The sequence below is a fragment of the Accipiter gentilis genome, chromosome 17, assembly GCF_929443795.1.
Source record: "Accipiter gentilis chromosome 17, bAccGen1.1, whole genome shotgun sequence".
Taxonomy (NCBI): domain Eukaryota; kingdom Metazoa; phylum Chordata; class Aves; order Accipitriformes; family Accipitridae; genus Astur; species Astur gentilis.
Window position 1 is genome coordinate 10,305,834 of NC_064896.1, and position 27,950 is coordinate 10,333,783.

The 27,950-nt window shown below is 47.2% G+C and overlaps 1 protein-coding gene across 1 annotated transcript in view; it reads left to right on the plus strand.

Annotated features, from left to right (window-relative positions):
• CRACR2B (calcium release activated channel regulator 2B) overlaps positions 1-27,950 on the plus strand; it is a 49,666-nt gene extending 21,716 nt beyond the window's left edge. Inside the window, exons 4-19 of the mRNA XM_049820693.1 lie at positions 1,034-1,145; positions 3,689-3,860; positions 6,638-6,784; positions 7,054-7,144; positions 7,275-7,367; positions 10,307-10,494; positions 11,192-11,263; positions 11,689-11,743; positions 15,914-15,993; positions 18,906-19,200; positions 19,380-19,521; positions 19,750-19,831; positions 22,299-22,413; positions 24,644-24,751; positions 25,484-25,560; positions 26,595-27,950. Coding sequence (XP_049676650.1) covers positions 1,034-1,145; positions 3,689-3,860; positions 6,638-6,784; positions 7,054-7,144; positions 7,275-7,367; positions 10,307-10,494; positions 11,192-11,263; positions 11,689-11,743; positions 15,914-15,993; positions 18,906-19,200; positions 19,380-19,521; positions 19,750-19,831; positions 22,299-22,413; positions 24,644-24,751; positions 25,484-25,560; positions 26,595-26,679 — 1,914 coding nt within the window. The 3' untranslated portion in view covers positions 26,680-27,950. The remainder of the gene's footprint in view (positions 1-1,033; positions 1,146-3,688; positions 3,861-6,637; positions 6,785-7,053; positions 7,145-7,274; positions 7,368-10,306; positions 10,495-11,191; positions 11,264-11,688; positions 11,744-15,913; positions 15,994-18,905; positions 19,201-19,379; positions 19,522-19,749; positions 19,832-22,298; positions 22,414-24,643; positions 24,752-25,483; positions 25,561-26,594) is intronic.

Sequence of the window (27,950 nt, forward strand, 5' to 3'; positions counted from 1 at the left end):
TTGATCTCAAAAACTCACTTTAGGCCTGAATTACAACTTTGCTCTAGAAATATGTGGTTTGCCACTTCTGTTAAAAACAGTATTTGTTAACAGAATCTCTATAGTTCTTTGTAAGTTTTGTTTTAATGGTTTATCAGGAAGGTTACATGTGGATTGTTTTTCTCCTGTCCCATCTCTCCCTCCATCTATAATTAGCACTTGGCAGGTCCATGCTGGTTTAATTATTGACTCACTTTGTTTTGGGTTGTGTGATGCCTAATTTTATATAGTTACATTAATAAATATTTATTAAGGTTTTATCTAAAGCTGCACGTTTAACAGACAGTTATGAGGGTTTAGTCTATACCTCATGTTGCTTGAAAGCTTCTTTGGGTGCCATTTCATGCTAGGTGCTCTGCACATGTATTATGGAGGGAAATCTCTCTGTTCCTTATCTGTGTTGGGGGGCTAATGATACGGTCTCAACAGGCAGAAGATGACAGAAGAAAGCTAGCTCTCTGTTATGGACTGAACATTTCGTTTATGATCTGTAAGTTTTTCTGCAAGAGCTGGGAACTGAATCCAGACACCCACAAGTCTGTCCTCTGTCTCTGGCCAAAGAGCTGAAGTTGGTACCTGGTGTGCTGACAGAGAGCTCTCTTGGGAGCAGCAGTGGTCACAGGAGGCTGGCAGTGCCCCAGGGAGCAGCCACCTTTGGGCAGGGGTGGAGGGAGGCAGGCAGTGAACTAGAAGCAGTGGTTCTGAAGCAGGGGGGGGAGAAGGTTGAGCTCTTGCCAAACAAAATGACCCGAAGTTCCCTCTCTGCAGTCCTGGTTGAATCACCCAGTAATTGAAAGTGTTGCCGTATCAGTGAGTCCAAACAGGTATTTGTGTCATCACTCACCTGTACTGGCAGAGTGTTGCATCCCAGCCAGGATGCAGTGGTGAAAGGGCACATCGCTGTGGGCCAAAGCTGAGGATGGCAGGGACAGGAGCTAGTCACAGGGAAGACTTGAGTCGTGCCTTAATTTTGTTTGTTCTTTTGTCTTTGCAGCGGCTCCAGAGCGAACTCCCCCTAACCCTTGAGCAGCTGGAGACTGTTTTTGACAGCTTGGAACAGAACAACAATGGATACCTGACGCCTGTGGAGTTCAGCATGGGACTAGGTAAGAACTGCACAGAGGCAGAGGAAGGAAAAAGCCCACCTGTGACACGAAGTTTTATGTTGGTAAGAAAGTGCAGTGGTTCTGCTGAAGCTGTACCAGCTATGCAGGGTAATGCCCCATGCTTATGTGAGTATCACTGGAGAAGGTGTGTGTGTGTAATACTGCTATCACCCTTCCTGAGGCTTTGTGTTGCCTTATTCCACAGCTGTTACCTGCCTACCTGGTAGAGCCAGCTTCTGAACATCTCCTACTGGAGATGGTACATAACTGTAGCCTGTTCATCTGGATAAGGACCTTGATTGCATGAGGGGACAAAAATATGCCTCTTGGCAACTCTCTCCAGCTGGTAGCTGTGCTGTTCAAGGATGTTAGTAGGAGTCCTGTTAGTAGGCTAGCACACTGGCAAATGAGCTTTTGTTTTCCTCTTGCTGTTGTTTTTTCCAAACACTAGAGAATGCTAATCCTATACCAGAGTCATCATCCAGCAGCACAAGCAGTGACAGGGATGTTAAGGAGGAGGAAAGACCATAGCACTAATAACCTTTGGATGGGGGGGGTGGCCCTTTTTTGGTGCTTCAATTTGAATGACCAGAAACAGCCACCCCTGAAGGGAGAATCTGTAAAGATTTCTTAGGAATAAACATGGAAAGCTGTGTCTTGGGCCAGCCTGTTCAGGGAATGCCTTAACCCATTGACTGCCTGCTGACTATGCCTGTTTCTGCCTTGTGCCCATGCCTGCAGGGGTCAATCCTTGTTGGCTGGTTCTGGTGCCTTTGCCAGAAACCAGAGTCATCTTGGGAGTGTGGGCTTTCCTGTCCAGCGCTGTGTAGAAGGTGAACGGGCACCATTTGGACATTGGCATCCACAGTGCCCTCTGTGTTATGACTTGGTTATTCCCAAATCTCATTGTTTGAGGCCTCTGTCCCAGCCGTAGCCATAGATGGACATCATGAGGGTACCTGCCTCTGTGTCATTGCTGGTAGAGGTAGTCAAGATTTCTCTTTGTGTCAGCCACCAGTTGTCAGGTACCACTCTGTGTTGGCAGCCTGGCTCCATGGCACTTGCTCCAGTCTAGGCAAAACACTTAATTCTGCATTTCTTTTCTTTATGGTTGTTCTTTGTGTCTGGCTTCACTGAAATCCTTTTCAGACTTTGCCCCTAACTCAAGAGTTTGGCCTGGCAAATTGCTGTCTTCATTCTGGAGTGTGCAGGGTGGAAATCAAGCAAAGTGGTTCAAGCTGCAATCAAGTCTGCTTCTTGGGAGGGCTCCTTGCATGGCCTCTGAGAGGTTACAGGGTGCATCTGCACAACTGATAAAAGAGCATACATTTAAATTGTTCAATTTAAAGTAATCTGAGATCCATCTAGGATGTCAAAACAATCATCCTTTACCTCAATTTTCCCAGCTGTAAAAGAGAGATAATGAGACATAATGACTCTTTCTTTAAAGCAGACATCCAAAGTGCCTAACCTAAGTCCATCTCCTTAATTAACTGTGTGAGCCTCACTGCCTGTATCTCCACACTGCAGGTTTTTTTTACAGCACATTTTAAGAGCGGGAGAGAAGTGGCTAGATTCTGGACACATGGAGCTAAAAAGTGGTGGAGTTAAGTCACTAGCAGTACACAAATAGTGGATACTTTTCCCCTTAGAGCAGCTTCATGTTCTCATCTGTGCTCTGAACATCCTTGGCTCCTGGCCTTGTACTTGGAATGTCATTTCTGCCTTTTGAACGAAGCAGATATGTTTTGGAAAGGAACAGTAGCTGCTGAAGGATGTCTGACCTCTGTATACAGGATGTAGGTCTGCATTTTGGATAGGATTGTTTGATTTGTTTCTTTGAGAAGAGTTTGTTCCCAGGACCAATATTTGTCACATGCCTTGCATAGCATGAAGTTCTCATGGCATTAGTGTCTCAGCATGAAACAGGATCCAGATAGCTGGGAGCCATCTGTACGTGGGATGGGGCAGGAGGGCATGCTCAGAGGGTAAGTTCATTTTGTTCAGGCACTCTACACAATCCTAGCAAGAGGCGGTCCTTGTTCTGTAGGACTTGAATCAGAACAGATGTAGCACAGGAGAACGGAGGGGTAATGATCCCCTCCTCGCTTTTTTCAAGCTGCGCAATTGAGGCATGGTGCTTTTCAGTGCCAGGCTTGCAGTCCCAGAGGGAGCTTGTGGGATCATTGGCAACTGAACCTACAGCACCGCTCCATGGGAGCAAAGTGACCTAATGCCGCATGCTTCACATGCTGAGAATCCAAGACTGTGGGTGGCAGGTCATCTTCACGCAGATGTTAGCAGAGCCGTAACAGCCTGTTGTTGGGCTGGGAGCTAGTTTCAGTCCCAGCATTGCTGACTGGACAATGACATCACTCGGGATATCAGAACGAAGGCTCTTTACTGACCAGGAGCTGCACTCTACAACGGCAGCATGCAGACCGTTTCTCATGCAGGTCTGTTGGGCTGCCATTTAAACAGCTTATTAAATGACATCCAATTTTACTTTCTTTATTCTCCTTCTTTCCTTCTTCTTCCACCAGGAAAGTTAATAAGGATTGAATTGTGTCAAGGGGCTGGGAGAATGGATCACTCCGGACACGAGGAGACCTTTGAGTCAGGCTGGTCAGATGACTTGGACCCCACAGATGATGATGAAGAGAAACGATTCTGTTCCATGATGGAGCAGCTTGGAGCAGCCCAAATGTTTGAAGAGTAAGTAGTGATGTTTCATGGCATTACTTCTACCCTGTTTTGATCTTGCAATGCCAAAACTTCAAAGTACCAACGAAGACCAAAAAGGTGAACTGAGCTGTTTGCTCTGTGAAACACTACTTGGGCTTTCAGTACTGCTGTCTTGGGTTTTCATATGCCTGATAACAAATGCAATGAAGTCTGGGTTTTCTCATCAGTTACAAATTACTTTTAGTGCAGTGCTTTTTGCAAAAAGTTTCCCAAACTAGACACTAGAGTTCATACCACAGCTGTAAAGTGTAACAGTTTGTGGCATGGAAGCCCATCTTTATGCAGCAAATAAAAAAAAGCATGTGAGAGTTAGACGAGGTAGGGAGGATGAGTGTGCTGTCTGTTCCAAAATGGTGTGTGACTGTTCACATATGTTCAGACAATCTTAGTTCTAAGATTCTCTGTGAAAGATCTGTGCTCAAGGGGCTGCTTGGGACTGGGCTGATCTTGAACAGCGTGAAGGGCTAAACTGGGCAAGAGATTGTCACCTGAGCCTTTGTCATGGTTTAACTCCAGCCAGCAACTAAGCACCACACAGCCACTCACTCATCCCCCAGTGGGATGGGGGAGAAAATTGGGAAAAGAAGTAAAACTCATGGGTTGAGATAAGAACGGTTTAATAGAACTGAAAAGAAGAAACTAATAATGATAATGATAACACTAATAAAATGACAGCAGTAATAATAAAAGGATTGGAATATACAAATGATGCGCAGTGCAATTGCTCACCACCTGCCAATCAATGCCCAGTCAGTCCCCCAGCGGCAATCCCCCCACCCCTGCTTCCCCCAGTTCCTAAACTAGATGGGACGTCACATGGTATGGAATACCCCGTTGGTCAGTTTGGGCCAGCTGTCCTGGCTGTGTCCTGTGCCAACTTCTTGTGCCCCTCCAGCCTTCTTGCTGGCTTGGCATGAGAAGCTGAAAAATCCTTGACTTTAGACTAAACATTACTTAGCACCAACTGAAAACATCAGTGTTATCAACATTCTTCACATACTGAACTCAAAACATAGCACTGTACCAGCTGCTAGGAAGACAATTAACTCTATCCCAGCTGAAACCAGGACAGGTTTGAAACTTGATATAAATGCCCTTGCATGTGGCCCCAGTAGAGTTTGCTGGCCTCAGTGTCATCCAGTCATTTTTTAGGGCCTTCCCAAGTGAAGCGTTATGCATAGCAGGTTCTTACTGATGCATGTGTGCTGGGCTGGGGTGCCCAGCTGCACCTGTGGCAGCTCTTTTTTTCAGGCATTGTAGTCCAACAGTGTTGCCAATTTGCAGGGAGCAGCCCAGATAGGGGCAGGACGTGAACAGGATTGGAGACAGAAGCTTATGGTGAAGGAGTTTGCTGCTTTCAGAGCTGCATCTGTCAAGAAACAGACTTTTTTGTCTCATTTGCATTGTGATGCAAAGCACCTGCATGTTTCTTTTAATGCTAAACAACTTCTGTCCTGAAAAATTCTGGAAAGCTGTTATGCCTCAAATAATGGGCTGACACTGTGAAAGGCCATATTACTGTTCTGGAAAAACAGTCTTTGCTGTTTATAACTCTGCTTTGAGAAGCATCAGGTCTTAAAGTGGAATTATCCTGTGCTTTATTTTGACCGCTAACTTGCAGTTTTATGCAATGAGTTCAGTAGCTACTTCATGTCATGCCTTTATGCCAAGCCAGCTGTTGTAAAGAAGTAATATAAAACAGAAGCTAATTGGGGTTGGAGCAGGAACCTGAACTATCTTCACTGTTTTTGCAGAAAGAAATGGGTTTATTTATTAACGGGACTCAATATGTTCTTTTATCTAAAACACAATGTTTTGATGAAGTGCTAATAACTTTTTCAACTTGGGACAGAAAAAGGAAGCTATTGTGCAATGGTAGCAGGGGGAATCGAGCTTTTTGGTTGGGTTTTTTTGTTTGCTTTTTCACAAAGAATATTAAGGGAGACAAATACACTGACAAAGAAAAATATTTGGATAATGTCTATAGGTATAATTATTCTGCATATTTCAAGGCAGTCCCTCCAAAGGGCATGTAAAAAAAGAAAAAAATAATAAAAAGCTCTTCCATAAAAAGAATTGATATCTGCAGGTTTAAAGACTTTTTGGGAAAGAGTAAGTTTATAAGTGCTGTGTTCAAGTTGCAATGAATTAAGTACCAAAACAGTGTTTGCAAAATCATTGCAGGTTCAGAAAAAGACGACTCTGTTTCCAGGGCTTCTTACATTATTATCCTGATGTGACACCTGGGCAAATTTGCTGCTTTTTTTTTGTGCCTCTGTTTCCAAACCTGTAAAATAAATAAATAAGAAGGACAGTAGCATCCACCAGTACAGTTCTGGTGTGAGAAAAACACCTATGTGACATGTCCTAAAATCCCTGTGCTATAACAGCTTGCTGCTTGACCATAGCTCACAGCAAATTTGTGGAGTGTTCATCTCTTTGAGTCTTGGTTTAGACACCAAATGTGTTACTGGTGAATACTTGAAAAAAGAATATTTCCAGGTTAGCTTCCTAGATGACTTTTCTCTTTCAGATGACTTCCTTTATTTTAACCTCGCAGTAGATCTCACTCCGCATGCATGCTCCATCACTGTCCAACTTCCCTCTTTGCTATGATGGTGTAATGGAGGTCGTCACAAGAGAGGTGCAGTTTGTCTGTCCCAAGTGCATGTTGGAGTTCGAATAACAGTCCATAAGATGACACAGAAACTCATTTGCTTTCCTTCTTTCTTGTATGCTTGCTCCAGTCCACATGAGATTCGGGAGCTCTGGGCTCGGCTACGAAAGGAGCGTCCGGAGCTCTTATCCAATTTTGAAGAGTTTCTGTTGCGTGTTTCATCGTACATAAGGGAGGTGAATCATGAGAAGGAGTCTATGGAACAGGCACTGAAGCGGTAAGGAGAACATCGTGGCCATTTGCTGTCAGGAACCTGCTGATGCTTGGATGCTGCCTCAAATGCAAGGAGAGACAGATGCAGAGATTTTTCTTGCTGTAATAAAATGACTCTTTATCTTGATCTGATCCCCATGGGTTTGTTTTGGTCTGGTTAAAATCCCACTCAATGCCACACAGCTGTTAGGGGGATCTGTTTCAACCCTCCTTTCTCGTTTCATTTCTGTATTATTTCTCTCTCCTGACCAGTGTGCACCCTGCCTTTTGTAGGAAGGAGACAGACCATGACCAAGCAGTGAGATGTCTTTACGAAGAAATGGAGCAACAGATCAAAGCAGAAAGGGAGAGGCTGCTCTGCCAGGTACCTCATCTCTCTTGGCTGAAGTCAAACTTTCTCTGGTCTGAAGGAGAGTTGGTGGCTCATCTGGCTAAGGAACAGCTCTTACCATGCTGGGTGTTGTATGCACAGCTGTGTGTCTTTACCTCTGCAGGAAGCACTGAGACGTGACAGGAGTAACCTGCTCCAGAAGGAACTAAACAGCAAAGAGCAGGAGCTGGAGAAAATCCTCTGCCGCCAGAAGAAGGTAACAGGACCCAAATCCTTTCTAAAGAAGCACTTGCCCTTCTACTGTCTTTCTGCTAAGGCCTTTTCTGACTGAGAATGGTTTTCGTCTGCTGAGGGTTGGTACTAGCTAATCTGGTTAGCTAGTACCAGATTACTAGCTAACCAGAACTAGCTAGACTAGTTCTCTCCTGTATTGGAAGGTGTTGAAGTGATTGGTTTGTCTTCAACTGTAATGTCTTCCTGTGAATGTTTTGTCCATGCATTTTCTTATGAGCTCTGTTTTCTCTTGGCACAATCTTCCTATCAGTTGTACAATAGGTATTTGGCAAGGAAGATGGGGTAAAAATTTGGAAGTTGTGAGTTTGGAACCTTTTGTGGTGTGTAAGAAAGCTGCGTATGGATGTACAAGAGCCAAATTTCTCTAGTTTGTGTTTTCTGGCTGCTCCAAAATAACCGAGAGTGAACAATTCTGTGATGCTTAGAGCGGTACGTACTGTATATTTGCATTTCAGCACCTAATGACATACTGATTAATCAGTTACAGAAAAGATCAAAGCAGAAATTTTCCTTTAGCCTGCCGTCCCTGGCATGGACATTTGTATGGGATAGTCCATTCTGGATGTCTTTTTCCTTTTTGTCTGAAGAACTGAGACATGATCCCCACAGAAACAAGTCATGGGAGGTACTTGTAAGATGCTGGCTGCTGGGGGTATCCAAGTTGGGTACCTAGCTGTGATGTGGATGAAACAGCACTTCTCTGAAATCATCAGCTCATTGTGCTGCAGCTGGAAAAGCCAGCAAAACTTAGGTGCCATCAGGAAAGATACTGAGAATAAGATAGAGGATGTAATTTTCCTGCTGCCCATGTCCTTGATGCACCTCAATTAGTGTGTGCAGTTCTGGTCTCCTCTAACTCCACTGTGTCCTTCTTGAGTAAGAAGGTACAGAGAACTAGTATGATTAAGGTAATGGAATATCTGCCTTAAGAAGAGAAACTAGGAAAGCTTAGACTTGATTTTGGAGAGGAGGAGACTGAGGGAAGATATAACTGAGCTTTATAGACTCAGGAAGGTGGTCGATAAGGTGCACATAGAACTGTTAATCCCTAAATCCTGCAACAGCAGAGGTGAGGGATACTCAGTGAGACCAGTATGAATTTGATTAAGGACATACTTCTTTACACAGAGATTAGTGCTGGATTTTTTGCCATATGAGGCAGGCAGTATCAGCATTTCAGAAACAGATTGGACAAACAAAGGGACAACAGGCTGTAAACATTTATTAAAAGGAGTAGTTGAGGATGTGACCTCTAACATCCCTAGTCTAGGGACCATAGATGCTGGGTGTGTATGAGGCGAATGGACTATAGTTAGGTGTCCAGGCATGCTCCTCCTAGGTAGCATCTCCTCTTCCCATTGGTCAAGGCAGAGTACTGGACTACATGGACACTTACTCTTACTCAAATGGTAATTTCTGATACTCTTTAACTCTGAGGCTTGTATGTGGATAATTGGGTCCCTCTTGTGGCATAAGTCCAGTATTGTAATTGTGCTATTCTACGGTATCACTTCCAAGTACAGACAACATAAACGGGAGAGTTGTGTGGGATAGAGATTTCTTAGGGAGAGGCAGGTATGCTTTACTTAAAGCCCATCCCTGGGCTTATTGAAAGATCCAAAGGCTGTGGGCAGGGGTTGCTGTTTCTTAGTCTCAACTCCACTGCCTAGCATACGTGGTCATGCTCAAATTTTCCCTGATGTCCAAAGGGCTGGAAGTCTCCAGACAAAGCTGGGTCTGACTTGTGCTTGTAGCCTCAGTGGGGAGAGATGCGGGGCTTGTGTTTCAAAGAACCTGTTCAAAGCTCTGTTCACCCCTGCTCACGGCTGTTGTACGCGTGTGCTGGCAGAGAGCAGGGTAGCAAGAAAAAACCATTTTATCTTCTGCCACAGTGTGCTTCTTTACGTTCCCTTTGAGAGTGAGAGAAGGTAGGCTGAGACAAAAGGCAAGCTGAAGGTATAAATGTGGAGGCTGACTCTGCCACCTCCTACACTGATCAGAACTGGTTCCGGCCGCTTCTCTCTGGTTGCGAGCATGGATTGTATAATTTTATTTTGGGGCTGTAAGTTCTCAGATGGGTGCCACAATTTCTGCATAGCACCAGCTTCAGCAGAGGGCCCTGGTTAGCTGATATGACTGGCTAGATACTGAAGTGTTAATACGATTCTTCTTGCAATGCTCTACTTGTCTTCAGAGATGGGTGGGTTCGACTGCTGCATCTATCTTTGACTCCCAGGCTACACCAGCCATTTGTGAGGAATCGCATCACTGCTTGAGTACATGACAACAGGCTTTGAACTTCCCAAATCAGGCTTTTTAGTTGTGCTGGGGTTTGTGCTGCCTAGAGTGCAGCTGTGCCCCAGTGGCTTTTAAACAACATCTCTAGCCTGAGGTCCTGTCTCCAACAGTAGTAAAGGCCACCCAGTCACTTGACTTTGCAGATGTAGTGTGAGATACCCCTAGCACCTGGATATACCCCCTTTCAGCTGTCGTGGGCTCACAAAGCCCCCAAACTAGAGGATGCATTTCAAAAACTGTGCTTAATAAGTCCTGACAGACACACCCCTGCTTCCACCCAAATTTTTCCAGTCCTCCTTTGACCCGTATTTGCACACCGATTTCTACAATGCCTGACAGCAGCAAGCTCCTCATACTGCCTGAAGCACTTCCTCAGCTATGCCTGACTATTTGCATTGCTTGCTCCCCAGTGCTGGCATGAGGAGAAATAATTGCTTCCAATTCACCTTCTCAATGCCACTGGTGGTCCTGTAGACCTAAGTTGTGTTTACCTCTTTTCTGCCTTGTTGTTTACATCTGCTTTTTCAGCCTGTTTTTACAGGCATGGTTGTAGCACAAAACCCTTCCTCTCTATGTTTAATCCCTTCTCTTCTCCCATTGCAGCTGGAACATCAGCTACAGTCGCTGAACTCAGAGCAGCTGGAGACCCGTGTGCAGAATGAAAGGCTCCGGCACCTGAATGAAAACCTGCTGGAAGAGCTGGAGAAAAGCAAATGGGAGCTGGAAGCAGTGAAGAGGCAATTACAGAAGCTCCAGAAAGAGGCTCAGCTTGAGCAAGAGCAGAAGGACAGGTGGGAATGGACAGGGAAGGGGGTGTCAGAGCAGGGACCCAAGCAGAGAAGGAAGGGTGGCAAGTAGTTAAAGAATAAGGATCTCTAATTAGAAGCCTTGGTCTCATCAGGGGATTGCCTGTCTCTTCTAGAGGAAAAGAATTAACATCCCTGTGGTTTTATGGGCCTAAAAAGGGAGTGATACTGCTACCTCCCACCTGCCTTTAATGGGAAATTAGTATGTTCATTGATATTTGGCTAGAAAAACAGTGTAAAAAACCCCCACAGATGTTCCTCAGCCTAAAGAAGGCTTCTGCTCCATATATTTTCCAGTTCACCATTGCATCCATGAAGTTCCTACATATCCTCTTCTAATAACTTGTGTTCCTGTTTCTGGGCTTAATCTAATAATATGTAGCTAAACATTGGGATGTTTCAGATCCAGCTGGCACTGAGCATCCTTCCCATCTCTAGCAGCTGAGGAAACTGGAATGTGAAAGGAGAAAAGGGGTAGCCTGCCCTCACACTGGAGGAGAACAGGAGAGCTGGGGTACAACCCAGCCATCCCAGATCCTGCAGCAGTTCTGCTTCCTCCGAATCCTCCTAGCATAGGGCAGGCCCTTATCTTTGAGCAATACCATGAGTGTCCCTGAGAAAGGGATCTTTGTATTTCCTCTCCCATTAACTTATTTCCCCTTTTAAAATCTCCTTCACCCAGGGATGTGTTTAGAGTCTCCAAGAACATGCAGAAAGAGAAACAAAGTCTCCTTAGGCAGCTGGAGCTCCTCAGGTAAGAACAGGGCTGGAGGGGAAATGCTGAGCTCTTGTGCGTGTAAGGGGCTGAGGTTTCAGCACTGTACTCATTTCTCCCACAGAAAGCTATGGGAGTGTATTCAAGCAGTGCTCAGAGACTGCTTGTTTTTCTAGGTCCAGACAGAATTGTGCAACCTGTCCAGCTCTGGTAGAGTACAGGCTGTGTTATTTCAGCAAGTAATCCCTCCACTGGAGGAATTTAGCCTTTACTGCTGGCTAAGGGGACCATGTGGAGCCCATTACCTGAGCTGGGATACATGGAAGTCCCAACATGTCTGACAATAAATAACATCTTTATCTGTGTCCCAAGCTCTCTTTCTGTTCTAGATTTCAAACGTTGGTCTTTACTCCATTTTTTATGAGTGCTTCATTGTGTCTCTCTTGTGTCTTCCTTTGGAGCAGAGAGATGAACAAGAAACTTCGAGATGAGCGAGACGCTTTTGAAGCCAAGAAGCTGGTTAGTCTAAGAAAGAAAATCCTAATTCCCAACCACCCTCCTTTCATCTGCTGCTGTTGCTGTCGCCACTTGGGGGCCTGTCACTTCCATGGGTGACAATGACCTGAGCTCACGAGGCCTGGCGTGGTCCTTAATACAGACTTCACAGCATCTCTCTGCCCATGCTGGAGACAAGCTCTGCTGGTTGCTGTTGCCAACTGCCCGGGTTTAACCCAAGGCGCGTTAGCTTGTGACAATCACGCAGACCCGTGCATGGCTGCAGTGGGTGCTGCCTGCTGCACACATGGGGTTTGTGCGTCGTGACAGGCACTGGGCACATGCAAGGAGGGGAGTGAAGCTGGATGCATCCCTGGAGCTGGGTGGTGAGGAAGAAGATGGATTCCCAGATGTGCTGCTGGCTGACTGGGGCTGGAGGGGCACAGGAAGGTTTTGGAGTTTTTCTGACCCCTTGAGTTTGTAGCAGATGTTCTCAGATGTTCCTCTGGGGCAGCTCCCATTCCTGTGAACTCTGCTGGGGTGGAGGTGCAGCAGTGAGCCTTGTGTCAGAGGGCTAGGAGAAAGCAGGGGGCCTCTGACATCTGGAACAGTCAATGCCATCTCTGGCCTTTCCTGGTCTCCAAGATAAGTACGAATATGTGATCTTTTTTTAATTCTTACTATTTTTTCACGGAAAAGTCTTTGTGTTCCCAAATGTCACTGGCAAGGCTGCTTTGTGCTCTTCTTGGACCCATCCCTGCCACCACTTCTCTTTGCCTTTTCTGCCACCATGGCCCACTTGAAGATCTGTAAGTAGCTGCCTTGCAATGAGGACAGGCAGTGGTAGGCTGCGAGAGACTTTCTGGCTGGTGTGTAAGAGAACGTGGAAGGAAGCACAGGGATTGTGCCCAGATAGGGGATGAGATGCCCTGCTGGGTGAGAGGCTGGAGTTCTTCTCCAAGTGCAGCAGCAGCTGTATAAAATAACTTCAGTAACTGTTTTGGATGGAGGTGAGGTGTGTGTGCATGTGCCTTTGTGTGTGTGTTTCTGAAATCTGAAAGAAGATTCCAGCCCCCATGCCTCCATTTTTAAAGCTGCCAAGTATATGTGTGTGCACCAGAGCTTGGAGAAGTAATAAACAGTCACTCTGTAGCAGATTCCAGTGCAAGCAGCCAAAGAAAATGGTTTGTTCTCTTCCCATGCATAGTGCTTCATAGCTTCTGGGTTCCTGTGGGTGGGGTGGGTGGCCTGTGGAGACCACAGTTCAGGTATGTACCCCTACGTGTGCAAAGCTTGTCTGCTTCTCTATTCTCCTCTCCTTTTCCCCCAGTAGGACCTGCTCAGGGCTGCTCTGAAACATGACAGTTGCAGGTAGACCTAAGAGAGAGCCTAGCAGAGAGAGTCATAGTACAGAGGAGCCGCTTTCTCTCTTCTCCCTGTGCTGGAAGTAGGGATGGGGCAGCAGGGTGAAATCCTCCTATCACCATTGCTCATCTGGCAAGGCTATGTCATGCTGGGCAGATGAAGCCTGTATTGGAGGAAGGTTTTTTACTTTGTCAGCCAGGAGATCTTGTTGGCCACTCTTGTTTCAGTGTGCAGGAAAGCAGGGCTCCAAGGGCTTGCAGAGATGCTGCTATCATCATACACCTGCAGAAGATCTCCTGTCCAGCCTGTCCCACTGTAAGCGGGAGAGAATATAGCAATAGTTCCCTGCAGCAGCAAAAAGAAGAGTCCAGCCTTCTGATGGGGATCCCTAGTGTGTGACACACTCTCTGCCAGAGACTGTCAGTGTTTTTACAGGCTAAAAAGAAACCCAAGGCCTGAATACCCTCTGTTAGTGCTGGGAAGAGTTGTGTTATTTCTGTGAAATGAAGGTATGATGAACAGTGGTTCTTTCATAGCAAAGATTTTGAAGTGGTTGGAAGGAGGAGCTGAGCTGTATGTGGCTGATAGCAACCCAGCCACTGCTCCTTTGCACTTCTCAGTGCCCAGCTTAATACCTTGCTCTTCGTAAGAGTTTCCAGCCTTGCCAGGGTAGGCAGACCCTGGCCCCACAGCACTGTGGGGCACTGTTTTGCCCCAGTGGCTCGTTCACAGATAGCAATGTGTGGCTGTTGCTGCCTGTGTGCGAATCACTGCTAGGTGCTTTTAAGACCTAGGGGTTGCAGGTTCAGTTTCACACCCGTGACCCATCTGTCTATGGAGTTATGCTTGCATGCTGTATGTTGACAAGAGCAAATTTCATGTCTGGTCATCATGAAGAGTGTTTTGGGACTTTGACTACATTGGACACATATTTGTATTTCACTGATAAACCAGAATTTTTCCTATTCCACTGATAAACCAGAATCTTTCCAACCCAAAATGCTTGTACATGTGCTGTTGTTGTGGAATCCTTGCCATCATGTATTGTACAGCTGTGATGTCACGTCTGTCCCTTTACCATCCTGGTGAAAAGCCAAATGTTACACAAACCTGGCAGGCCAATAAAGCATGGCAGAACCAATGGCAAAACATGCCCTGTTGTTTCTCCTTTCTTACCCAGGTACGTACTCCACAGGCTGTTTCCTCTCCAGGTAGGGGGTGCCAGAGCAGAATGCCTGGGTGTCCCTTTGCTCTGCAGGTGACTTGAAGGTTGCGACTCGGCTCCAGTGGGCTGTAACACAATCTCCTTGTCTCTGTGTGTCTAGAGTGCCCTTGAGTGAACCTGCTCAAACCCTGAAAACTTGCTCCTCCATCCCAGCTGGAGAACCACTGGCTGGCTGAACTACAGCCTGATATCAGTGTTGACTGAAGGGTAGCTATGCACTTGGGGGTCCTTTGCCTTGGAAGATACATGCTCCACAGTTGTGAGCCTCTTAGTGCTGGATTGTTTCTGTGGCTGGAGCTTCTGTTGAACACCTGTTTTATATGTAAAAATGTTGGGGATTACCCCCCCCCCCCCCCCCCAATGTTCCTGGTTGGGTGAAGCCCTCTGTGGAGTCCAGAGTGTCTCCTTTTGTAGGACTGCATCACGGTAAAGGTGTCCTGGGAGTTCTGGTCAACAAAGCAGCTTCTTAATTTTTTTACTTTTAAAATAAGCCAGGGGTTATTGAAGAAATAATCTTTGTAGTCCTCCCCTGGGCTGTGGGGAACACGAAGGAAGGCCTGTCCAGAGCCGCCTGCAGGTGTTTGGTCAGTTCAAAACTGCTGCCAGAGGCAGATCTGGCAGGCAGGCTGCAAACTCTTCTTTCACCACTTTACCCCCAGAAATAACTTGTGAGGATGTGTCAGAAATCTCCAGACTTGCAGAACGAGTACATCTCCCTTTCCCCCAGCACCGAGGCGATGGGCACGTTCCCACGCTGTCTCTCCCTTTGTGTTTTGTGTGTAGCCAGAGCAGTTAGCCAGTCCATTTGGGGGTGAGGGGGAGCTAGGCTTTAGCATGGCATTTGGAGGAGCTGGCGGGTCAGTCCTCTCTCTGCCACAGGATTTCCCATGTGGTCTTGGCCAAGTTGCTCATCTTTGACTGCTGGGGATGACAAAGCAGATGTATGGGGGGAAGAGGGTTGCAAGAGGGGTTGTCCTGCTTTCTCCTTCTCTGGGTAGCTGGTAAACACTGGCTATAGGAAGTGTGTAGTCTGAGGTAAGTAGGAGGAAAGCATGGAGAGGGATGTTCGTGTAAGGCAGCGCATGTGCATTGCCCTTTGTGCAGTGGTCTTCTTTTCCTATGGTGCATGTACAGCTCTGGATGAGTACCAGTGGAGGAGGGGTACTAGTGCCTTCTGAGGAAGGGGCAATTGGTCTGTCCCACAAAACATCAGCATAATAAAAAGGCAGGTGGGCAAAGAGAGATTCAGCTGTGAGACCAAGTGGAGAACAAGCCACAGAAATAAAAGCTCTGGCTGTCTAGAGGAAGGGTTCTGTTTGGGGCACCATCATTTTTGATGGATTTTGTTGCAAAGGGGAAAGCAGCAACAGTGATGCCTTATTGCATAAGTGACATGAGCTGAACTGAGAAAAGCAAGCCCTGTGCTCACCTCTATTCAAGCCTGCTGCTGGGGCACTACCACTTCATGGTGCGGGGCTGCAAGGGCTCCAGCCTTGCCTTGCCTCCCCAAAGTGGTCTGCAGAGGTGGCAAGTGGTTGAACTGGGGCTGGTGAGGTTCCTGGGTCCTAATCGCATTCTTCATCCTTTTTCTTTTCAACTTCCAGGTGCCTCAGAGCAAAAAGCCCCTGTTGAAGAAAGGGTCAGTGCTAGGCAGTTACCTGCTGGACGACAAGGCGGTCAAACGGTTAGATGGGCGTCTGTGTTGTGTTCGTGGTGTCCGTCTGTGACTGCTGGAGTACCCTATCAGTTAAGCTCCATCCTGTGTCTGCTGGCTGGTTGTGGGAGCTGGTTGTTGACTGTGGCTCTAGCTGCCTCTTGGCATCAAGTGGTGTCGGCTCAGTATGAAGCTGAGGATGCTGTTAGCTGATTTCCACAGGGGGTGATCCCCCACTGGGCTGCTTCTACATGCAGCAATGCAGGGGGAGCAAACCTAAATGTCATCAGAAGCTATGGGAGGGTTCATAGGATGGACATCACAAAGGCCTGCTTCTGACAGTCAGGCAGCTCCTTAAAAATGACTAGATCATCTCCCAAGTGTACCAGTTCCTTCTCGGAGAGAAATCCTGTCCACTGGTGCCTTATGCCAGAGCCCATATCCCTGGGGCATGGGAGAGGGCAGGAATTCCACAAGGCTTGTGTTCTCTCTGGCAGCTGAAAGCCCCAAGCAGAGGGCCCAGCTCCAGGTGGGTTCATCCTGCCCATCTCCCTCCGCAGATGCTCACCTGGCACACCAGGCTTCCCCTTCAGCCAGGGTAGGCCAAGGTGTCTGTGTGGCCAAGGCCTTTTTTTTTTTTCTTCTTTTTTTTCACTCTACATGCAGACTGTGCAGTGGCTTCAATACCCACATACACGTGCTTGCCTGAACTGTGCTGGCATTAAGCATCAGCCCTTGTGAACTAGTTGTGTGACCAGCACCCCTAGTTCCTCTGAGAGGCAGGGGAGACCAGCCCAGCCCTGACCTGGCTTGGAGCTGGATCTCCCCTGCAGCTGCTGGCCCCAAACAAGTTTTAAAGGTGGCATGCTTCCCTGTTTCCTTACCAGGTCTCTGCAGAAGGTTCCCCTGCTTCCCAGTTTCTCTTGGTGCCAACCAGAGACATGGGTCTAGGCTCAGAGTTTCTTCCAGCTTCAACTCGCCCTTAATTCTTGCAATTCTGGTAGTGGCATTTAAGAACTGAGCTTCAGGCTCCTGGGCTTGGGGACTGATGGAAAACCAGGTGAACTGTGGAGCAGGGCTGATTCTAGAGCCCAGGCTGGGAGGTTGCTTGGATAGGTCTGAGGCAGAATGGCTGTGTGACTGGCAGACATGCTATCCATGGGATCAGACAATCAGGCTCTCCCATCCTCCTCCCCAGCTATTTCTTGCAAAGATCCTGCTAGCTGCTCCTGGCATAAACCCACTGGAAAGGCTTAACAGGTGGAGAAGTCTGGCAGTGAGGGTGATGTGAGAAGGGGAGAAGGATTTGTTGGTCCTATCTCTGTCCCAGTGCTGTGTCACACCACATTGCTTGAGAAACATGAATAAAGTCCATTAGATCTGGAGTCACTGTTCAGAAAGTTTTGTGTTTGTGTGTCCCCCCGAAGAAGCTTTTGAGACTCAGCCCCTCATTGTTGCAACCCCTGCCAGCCCTGGGAGATGGGGGCCGTTCCCCAGAGCCTAAGCCTGGGAGGATGTGTCTGTTTTCAGTGGGGAGAGGTTCCAGCTGGCCTGGCTCTGTGCTGGCATTTGGGGCAGATGCAGGGAAGACAACCAGGAACGCGAGCTCCCTTTCAGGGAAAAAGTGTAGGCATGGCAGCAGGTGAATTTTGCAGTCCTGATGGGCTGTACTCGCAGGAGTGAGAGAGGAGAGTTGTTGCCTTGATTCCTGCACTAGTAGCAAGAGGAAAATGTTGCAGAGAGAGGTGGGATGTGCTCCTTCTGACGAGGTTGTCTGCAGTAAGGCTCTGGTCTCTGTAATTTGCTTCCAAATGCAATCTGTTGGCCAACGAAGGCAATGGAGATACCTGTAGTGGATAAAGAAAGCCCTTCAGTTGAGTTCTAAGCCTTCTCACTCCCTTCATCTAGTTCTTTAACCATGGAAGGCCAAGGCAGAGCTAAGATGCTGCCTTGCCCCCTCGGCAATGATTCCAGTAGTTTAAATCGGTTATTCTAGCTGTTCCTTTGAACATTGTTCCTCCACTTGCCATATCAGCTCTACCCCCAGTGAACAAAGTGCCTCAGCCTGCTCTTGTGTAGGCACGGTCAGTGCAACACCTATTCCCCACTACCACTGCTTGGGCAGGGGTCTTGGGGATTTCTTGCCGTTCAGAGTGCAGTGTGGCTGGTTGGAAGCTTTAAAAAATAAACATCTTTCGGGTCCTGGCTCCCTTACCTCGGGCCAGGCGTAGAGGCAGGCCAGAGCAGAGCCAACACCAGGCAAAGTGACTCTGGTGTGAGCACGTTCACTGCAATTTGCACGCCTGTGGCAGGTTTCTGCTGCCTGAACTCAGTAAGACTGCTACAGCAGTGTTCGGAAGCGCTGTGCTGGTTTCCTGGAGCACGGCTATGTGCCTTCAGCAGAGGGCACTAACAGGCGCGCATGCTGCATGCAGCCGCCCAGGGCCGAGCAGCCAGCCCTCACCCTAAAAACCCTTTTCACTAACCTGGAAACCTTTGTTACTTTTTTTCTGTGTGTTGTATTTGGTAACAAAAATAGAGGGGCGCTTGTTGCTGCTTCTTTTTGTTTTGTTTTTGTTTCCTTTTTAAAAAAAGCTTTTCCTGTTGCTACTTTTGTATGCTTTGCCTTATTTTTCAGTACTAGGGGAAGTGGGAGGCAAAGAATCCTTGAAAAATCCAGAAGGTGGGAATTTTTTTTAATTAATGAAATATATGTCGGCACATATGAGTACAGCATAGCTCAGGTGAGCGGTCTCTCTTTCCCTAGGGGTGCTGCCGATGACTTAGTCACAGGGAGTATGGGGAGTGTATGTATGAAGTAGAGTTCCTGCATATGCACTAATTGGATTGCATTGGTTGTTTTGGGAATTTGCAACCTCCTCCTCTTCCCCTCACCTCCTACCCTCCCACCCTATTTGTGGTGCCCGTGGGCTTTAATACAGACAACTGGCCTCTGCGGACCTTCCCTTCACCTTCCTGGTGGATGTGGCAGTGGAAGAACCCAACAGAAAGAACTGTAAATACTTCCTAGGCAACAGGACATGGCTGAAGACAGGAGAAGGAGGTGGCACAAACTTCAGAGAGAAGAGCAGAGACAAGGAGAGATGGTCATTGGCAGCAGATGCTGAGTGGTTGAAGATGACTTTGAAGGGTGATGCTGACTGTAGAAAAAATGCAGATGGATTAGATGATGCTCCATTGCCTCCTAGAGGACAGCCTGTTGGCACTGAAACCAGGGTGAGTCTAATTACTTGGGGTTCTTCCTCAAACACCTGCTACCAGTGACTTGAGGGTTTCTGACTCTCTTTCCATCTAATTCCAGCTCCATAGGTTTATAGTGCAGGGGTCCAATGCCTAAATCAAAGCACAGACTGTAGCTGGGCTTTTCAAAACTGCATCCCTTTCTTCCATTGTAGCTCCAGGCACTGGAACCAGCCAGCTGCTCCCCAGACCGCATCTTTAAAGTGGTGTTTGTAGGGAACTCTGGCGTTGGGAAGAGTTCCTTCATCCACCGCTTCTGCTACGACAGGTTCTTGGCTGAGCTCAATGCAACTGTTGGTAAGTAGTAGGGTTCCTGGCTCATCTGGCTAAGAAAAGTGGGAAAATCAGCCTAGACACTTGCTTTTTGCTCCTATTTTAGCCCAACTAAAGGTAAAGATGGTCTCTTTCCCAATTTCAAATCAATCTTGCAATTTCCCTGAACTAAATAGTGTTGATCTTGGCCATTGCAATGGCAAGCTGCTTTCTCCCCATCCTATCTTACGATCATTGTTACCTTCCTGACAGGTATTGATTACCAGGTGAAGAGTCTGATGGTGGATAACACCCAGGTTGCCTTACAGCTGTGGGATACAGCTGGACAAGAAAGGTAAGCAGTTTCTGTGAGGATGCCCTACTGCCAGGCTCAGTGCAGGAAGCAGGAGGAAAGGGAAAGAGTGTGTGCACCTGGTTTCTGTCTCTGGGGAAAATTTGTTAGCTTCAGAAGGACCAGAGAGGTCACAGCAGCTATTCCAGTGCTGAATCTGCAGCAAAGGTCTGTTTCAGAGATTTCTAGAAGCTGTGGCTTGAGGTAATCTATCCATAAATCACTGTATGGTGTGGGGTTCAAAGCTCCTCTAGCCCTCAAAGTTCTCCTGCATCAGCCTGTTTCTGGGAAAAGCTGCAGGACAGGGCTCCAGGTCAGGACAGAAATGAAGGCTCTGGATAGGCATCCTGTTCTTGGATTCAGTTGTGCTACTGCTGTCCCCAGCTGCTCACCACTACTTGCTATTCAGAGAGTGGAAAGGAGTGTGTGAACATTTCCAGATCTGATTCAGACAAAGTCAGCTGAATTAGCTTGACCTGTGGGGAAGGTGATTTGAACTACCTTGCCAGACTCTGTCAGTGAGGTTATTGGCCTCTTCCACTGTTCCTTCTGCTGACAGACTCGTGGATATCATAATCCTTGGTAGAGGGGCAGTGTAGCTTTTTGTGACGGTGAATATAGGTTCTCCATTTGAAGGCCTCTAGTTTCAAAAGCATGGGCCATCACTAGATGTTACCAGCACTGTTGGTGAGGACCAGAGTAGTAGAGGACACACTTAACCCTCATCTGCTAATAGAGATGAAGGCCCACCACTACCTTCGTGTAAATTAGATTTCATTTAGGATGCACTTTGAAGCTGAATGTGAAAAGCTATTTCAAGGGAGCTGTTAACCTCAAGAGCCTGGCAAAAATAAATACTGGGTATTTGGGGCTAAATATGTTATGGGGCCAGGCCTTCAGGAGGCAGTCGAGGTCATGGGAATATTATAATCCTAAACTGTGCCAACAGAGTAATGATGCTGTCTACCTCAGTCAGCTAGACCGTGCACACCTGGTGGGAATGTACTAAGTAGGAATATTTATTGAAAAGCAAACTATTTCTTCCAAAAATCAGGCTTCATGCTGAAGAAATAATGATTTTTGAAAGAACTCCTGTGGTTATTTCAGTGCTGAAGCTGAGCAGTAAGGGGAGTTGTTATGACATGAAATGTGGCATTTTACTGAGGCCAGATTGCATCAGAGGCTAAATTCAAGATATTGTCTCTGCAGAAGGACCTTTAGGGTAGGCCCCTGCAGCATTAGCAGGTCTTAGACTTGCAAGAGAGAACTTGGTTCAGTGCTGATACTGAATAGGAGACCTGGGAAGAAGCAAAAACTTCTCGTACTTCTAGAGAAATATTAATTACTTCTAACTGGAGGTGTCCAACTGTGAATATCCTATGGAAGAGATAGAGGAACCCCTTGGAGCATGCAAGGAGAACTCCTTGGTAACTTTCTTGAGACCGGTGCATGCTACACTTGATGTTTCTTCTAGAGCGTCTAGCCTGTGCTGTAGTTCCAGAGGTGCACCTTGACTGCCAAGGATAAAGTCTGTGCTTTCTCAATTCGGTAGTTGCCAGTATGTCATGCCCTTATTGCAGTGAGAAATAACATGCTTCAGGCAATCATCTGAAGAGTTCAGGAGGGTCACTACTTGCTGTGGGTTTTCGTGGCTTTTAATAGAATAGGAGAGCTTGTTATCCTGTGGAGGGCTGAAATACACAGCTCTCCAGTGAGATCTCAGTATTCGTGGTGCATTTAATTCCATCAGTTTGCAATCAGTGTGGTTGTATCATGGCCCTGTCACAAACTGCTTACAGATTTTACAGTTTGGTTTTTGTTTTGTTTTATTTTTAATTTATCCCCAAAATACAAGTCTCTGGTTCTAACTGGTACCCACAGGACAAAGTAGATGTCTGGTGGGAGTTTCTCCTGAAAATTGTGTCTAACTGCTACTGCTAAGCAATGATGGCATTGCTTTATAGATTCAAAACTGGAAACAGACTGTACTGATGCTGAGATCTGAATTGCTGTTTTGGTAGCACTGGGGCAGACATTATGCACACCTAGTTTATACTGTGGTACAGCTTAGTCTGCAGATTCTTCCAGACTCCAGAGAAAGGTCATGGGGTTTTTTTCCACCCGTTTCCTTTTTTACAGGCAATTACCTTTTCCTATCTCACTGTAACACCTAAACAGATTCTTCTGTTTCTTTCTTCCTGACCTGCAAACATCTTGCTTCCTGCTTTCTCAGCGCCATGCATTTGGAAAGACTCCTGCTTACCCATGGCTGCCTGGCCTGCCTCAAAGGTGCAAGGATCTGACCTGTCTGTCACCAGCCTGTACACACCAGCCCCAGGGGACACATCTCACGCACAGGGGCTGCCAGGCCTTGCAGACAGCCTGCGCTCAAAGGCAGATAATCCCATTTCATTTCTTGTCATTACACAGCCATGGTTTTGAGAGTGCCTTTGGTTTCATTTGGACTCAGGTTTCGGAGCATTACCAAGCAGTATTTCCGGAAGGCAGATGGGATTCTGGTGATGTACGACATTACGGCCGAGTGCTCCTTCACGGCAGTGCGGAACTGGATGAGCAGCGTCCAGGTGAGAGCGGGGCCTCGGCGCTCTGACACTGGCGCTGCCGCTGCCTTGCTCCAGACCAGCTCCAACAGTCTGTCTGGGAGCAACGTTCTCGGATGCCCCAGGAAGTCCTACTGACCTTGGGAAGATGGATTATCAAAGCCAATGCTATGGGTACTGCCTGTGGTAGTCAGTTTGGGACTTCTTGTCGAAGATACCAAAGTCAGCGATAGCCCATTAAATGAGAGCGAGCTGTTTCTATGGCAGAAGGTAGTGAGACCTGCCAAAACAGTAGTGTGTGTTTGTAAGCAGCCCATGTGCATTGGCAACATCTCCTAAACGTGGTCACGTCACACCTGTGCTCAGGCAAGGAGATCTCCTGGTGTCCAGCCTATGCACAGGAAAGGGAGACGGCAGCCCTGGTGCATTTAGGCTCAGACCTGCAGCATGCATGCACACCGCTTTGCACAATCACATCCTGACTCTGCTCTGAGATAAGATGGAAATATTAGGAATAGCTTTTTTTTTTTCCTTCCACTTGCTTCAACTTTAACAGTGGGGTTTTTTCCTTTTCTTTTTTAGTTGGTGACCGTGTATTAATACTGTAGTCTGCCCCCCTGCTTTTTATTTCCAAACTCTCAGTAAAAGCATTAATCTGTGGCTTGTATCTACTTGGGGATACTGTCATGGCTTAACCCCAGCTGGTAACTAAGCACTATGCAGCCGCTCACTCACTACACCCCTGCATCCAATGGGATGGGTGAGAGAAGCAGGGAAAAAAAAGGTAAAACTCGTGGGTTGAGATAAGAACAGTTTAATAGAACAGAAAGGATGAGACTAGTAATGATAATCGTAATAATAATAAAATGACAATAATAATAAAAGGATTGGAATATACAAAACAAGCGATGCACAATGCAATTGCTTACCACTCGCTGACCAATGCCCAGTTAGTTCCCGAGCAGCAATCCCCCCAGTTTATATACGGGGCATGATGTCACACGGTATGGAATACCTCTTTGGCCAGTTTGGGTCAGCTGCCCTGGCTGTGTCCCCTCCCAACTTCTTGTGCCCCTCCAGCCTTCTTGCTGGCTGGGCATCAGAAGCTGAAAAATCCTTGACTTTAGGCTAAACATTACTTGGCAACAACTGATAACACCAGTGTGTTACCAACATTCTTCTACTAAACCTAAAACATAACACTGTACAAGCTACTAGAAAGAAAATTAACTCTATCCCAGCTGAAGTCAGGATGGAGACAAAAATACCTGTCTGTATAATTTAAATAAGTTGTGTGTAGGTGACTCAGAGCTGAAGGGCAGTTGTCAAGGGTGGGTTTGTTTTGATTGTGCCGTGTCCCAAAAACCAAGATCTAAGTGAAATGAATAAGCGTAGGTTGGAGGTTTCTAATATTATTAACTTGCACAGGCCTGTTGGGGGGGGGGGGGGGGGGAAACCTAACGACTTAGCTATTTCTTTAGACTCTAAAAGATCAAAGGTTAAGATTTTCAAAACTACCCAGCCTCTGAAAATCACGCTCCTTTCAGGAAGGTTAAACTGAGCATGCAGAAAATCAAAGCACCTGAAATCTGTAACTTTTAATAATCTCTCGTCCTTTCCCCATCTTAGTATTTATCTTGCTTTGAAGCTGTTCAGGTACTGCAAGCCATCCAGGGCAGTCAAGTTCGGAAATAACTTTGAGCCCCGTTCTACAGTCCTTACTCTGGTGATGTTCTAGTGAACCAGTGGAACTAGAGGGAATTTTACGAAAGGTAATCGGCTCCAGGAATTGCCTAGGAAAACAGTTCCTACAGATACCCTATACAAGAGTTGAAAGTTGCTTAGCTTGCTTGGCCAGTGGATTTTCAGCAAGGGGTAGCTGACTTTAGGACAACACAGACAAACAGTACCACACAAAAATTATTGAACTTAATAAGTAGCTCTGCCTGAACTCAAATTCCCAACAGCCTATGGGGCAAACTGCTTTTCTTTAGGCTTGTTACTTCCCCTAGAGGAACTCACATCCTGTCTCCCCTCTCTCCGCATCACAGCTGTACACACCAAACATTTGAAATACATTCCCGTAGTTTAAGCTTCCTTCCGCGAATCCTTGAGGCTATTTGAGGAATGGCTAAAGGGCCTGATCCTGCTGCCACTGAAGGTTTTGTTTTTATGAGCTGGAACAGGATGTGCTCCAAGATACTTCACCCCCTCAGCTGAGTCTCTAGGGTGCTTTATTCTGTTTCTTTTGCAGGAAGGTATCGAGGATGGAGCTGTGGTCTTTCTGCTTGGAAATAAAATGGATGCTGTGCAGAGAGAGACCTGGAATGTGCCCAAGGTGGAGGGGGAAAGGCTGGCGAAGGTGTGACACTGTGGTCTGCTGCTCGACCTGCTCTGCAGCCTCCCTCCAGCTGTGAGCAGGGCAGCCTGGCTGGCAGGAAGCTCTTCTTGGAGCCCTTTCCCAGTATGGTACCTTCCCTCTCCCCTCCCGCCCCCTGTTTCTCCAACGTAAACACTGTACCGAAGTCCCTCTGGTTCCAGGGAGGATGAGGTGGTGGCCAGCATGTGGCAGACAATGGCCCTTGTGGCACACTCACGTATTTCTCGAGGCTTGATGTCTACTTGCAGCGATGCTCAGTCTTTCTGAGGGGAGTGTGCATGGCTGTTTTCCCATTTGAGGACTCCCCTAATGCATGCTCTGCAAAATCATCCTGCCTCCTTCCTCACTCCCTGTGTCTGCATGCCCACTGGTACCTTGGCCCCTGGGTGGGGGGAGGCAGGGTGTCAGAGGTGTTCCCCATCTTCTGGACTCTGCAACACAAAGGTAAGAGAATCCAAGTACCCTGGGCAGCTGTTTTCTCTTCCCAAATAACTCCCCATGTGTTCCCTTTTGGACACTCTGGCTGGGCCCCCAATGCTGAAAAAGCATCTCCTTTTCCCGGGTTGGGGAGGAGGGTGGTAACAGCCACCCTCCTGGCCCCAACTCCTCTCAGCAGAGTTCCCAGTGGTGAGGGTGGGCCAGCTCCCAGGGGTGTGGGTGAATGGTGGGGGAGAGCTGGCAGCCAACGTGGGTGCTTGCTGTGCTCTCCGGCAGGAATACAAGGCTGTCTTCTACGAGTGCAGCGCGATGACTGGCTATAACATCATGGAGCCCATGCTGCACATGGCCAGGTCAGTGAACAGGAACATTTACCCTGGGACATTTCCCCAGCTGTAGGTGATTGGTGTGGGCTCTCCTGGGGAATGGGCAAGAAGAGGGGGTTGTCAGAGACTGACTTTCTGCCATGTCACAAAAAAGACCTGGAGCAATGTGCTCTTCCCCCTGACTCCAGGACCTTGTCTTCTGTGCCTGGAGAGTACCAAGTATGGACTGGACGTTATCGCATGCAAAGCTTTATCTGGCAGAGCTGGCTGTTGAAAGATTGGGAGTTCAATTTGAATATTTCATCACAAAAACCTTGTGTACTATCCCAGATTTTAAGTTGGCATTTTCAGTTTGAAGTCTGTATGCATCTCTAAGGGTTTTTTCTTCCTTATGTTATTAAGCATTATACAGAATGTGGTATTTTGGTGGCATTATTTTTAAAGGAAGATAAGACACTTTGTCAGGCTGAAAGAAGCTTGCTCTAAGACTTTTAGTTTTTAAAAAACCAAGTCGTTTTGAAAAAAGTATTTGATAGCTTGCAAGAAAAATATACTTTCATTTTCTTCTATCCCTTCACCTCCTGCTGCATTATCTCTGTTAAATTCGCAGCAGGACTTATCTGTTCATTAACTGGGATGATTTACTTACTAGCTAGGTAAATCACGTCTCCCATAGCATGTGCCTTCAGCATTCTTTATTACCATGCTGCTACCTGAGATGGCCCAGACAGGCGAAGCAAACAGTCGGGGATTCTGCCGTCAACGTGGGAGCTTGGGAATAAGGCACAGACTGTTCATGCCCTGGCCTGGTGCACTGACTACTAAGCCATGCTGTCCCCTCTTGTATGTGTCCAGTTTCTTTCCCTGTTCCCTGGAAATTCATGCTCATTTTCTGTGTTGTTTATCTAGCCCAGCTTCCAGAGAAGCCCGGTTGTTGGGCCAGTCACTTTTTACAATCCTAAATGTCTCTGGCTGATGGGGAGCAAAGGGCAGAGCCAAATGCCTTGGCAGGAAGATCTCCCTAACTGGGTTGTGTTCTTGATCTGTGCTGCTTGTTCCAGGTTGCTGACAGCGCAAGAAGACAGGCAGAGGGAGAATGCCCTGCAGCTGGAAGATGTCAGCAGGAGGAAAGGGTGCTGCACATAAGGCACATCAATGTGTCAGCAAGAGACATGTGCCAACACTGTTTCATGAAGCTGGGGTTCCTTTTGAGCAAGCTGAATCTGATGGTATAGGCTCTGCAGGGACTTGAGGAAGCTGCAGCTTTTCCCGATATGGGAATTTCAAGGCACTAAATCAGGCCAAAACATGCATATGATCTGCACTGTTCAATTTCCCAATTCTGCATGCAGCCCTGGTCTCTGGAGGCCTCTGCTTCTTTGGGGGAATTTGGCTGGTCTTGGCTAACAGCACAAACTGGGCCTTCTGTCTGGAAAGGTCGCTTCCCTGTAGAAGGATGAAGTCTTGTTCCTTTTCTTTCTGGCAAAGAAGTGGCCTAGCAGCAGAGAGTGGAGGACACTGTAGGTGCTGTGTTAAATAGAATTTTAGTGTGAGAGATAAATTATTTTAAATTTGGGCTAGCTCTAAGTAGTGATCCATCCATCTCAAAGAGCAGCATCTCCTCTTGGTTCTGTAACAGCAGAGCCCAGCCTTCTCTGGTAAGGAGGAAAACCTCCATCGGTTCCTGTAAGATCTGGATCAGGCCGTGCATCTACTGTGAAATTTGGTTTAACTTGCCAATATTGTAGTTAACTGATACCATATGTGGATATAGTATGAACTGATAAAACGAGTCATCCCGATGGCTTTCTTCACTTTGTTACCCTAATGGACGTTGTCACTGTCCCTCTTACTGTTTACAGAACACAGAGCAGTTGCCATGGGACTCACAGGTGCTGGCACACGCTGCTGATTCATAACCCGTTGCAGGAGCTGTGCTGTACATAGCAGGGGGGCCATATATAGCCTGGTTTAAGGCTGAATGCTGCCTGTTTCCTCCCATTCTCTTATCCTTTCCTGAAGAATCTCCAGCAACTAGGACCTGACTTATCTGCAGTACTGAAAGATCCCACCCTGCTAGCTTGACCATAGTGCTTTCAAATGTGCCTGGGCTGGAAGCATAAGGCAGCTGCCTGCCTGAAATGTACCTAGTGAGGCTTTTTCTCTCTGTTGGCCTCGTGCAATAACCTCACTTTCCTGGTGAAGGGCCTGAGAAAGAGGAGGACTGAAGTTGTTGCTATTGCGCGGGGGCCTCCTTGTCACTAAGGAGTGGGGCAAAGCAGGGTGAGGGGAGGCACGGGCCAAGGTAGGAACTGGCCCCAAAAGTATGCCTCTCGGCATAGCTGTTGCCGTGCCTGGGCATGAAGCCCTCGGTGTTCTATGGGGTGTGATGCTTTCTGTTGTGTAGCTCAGTTGCT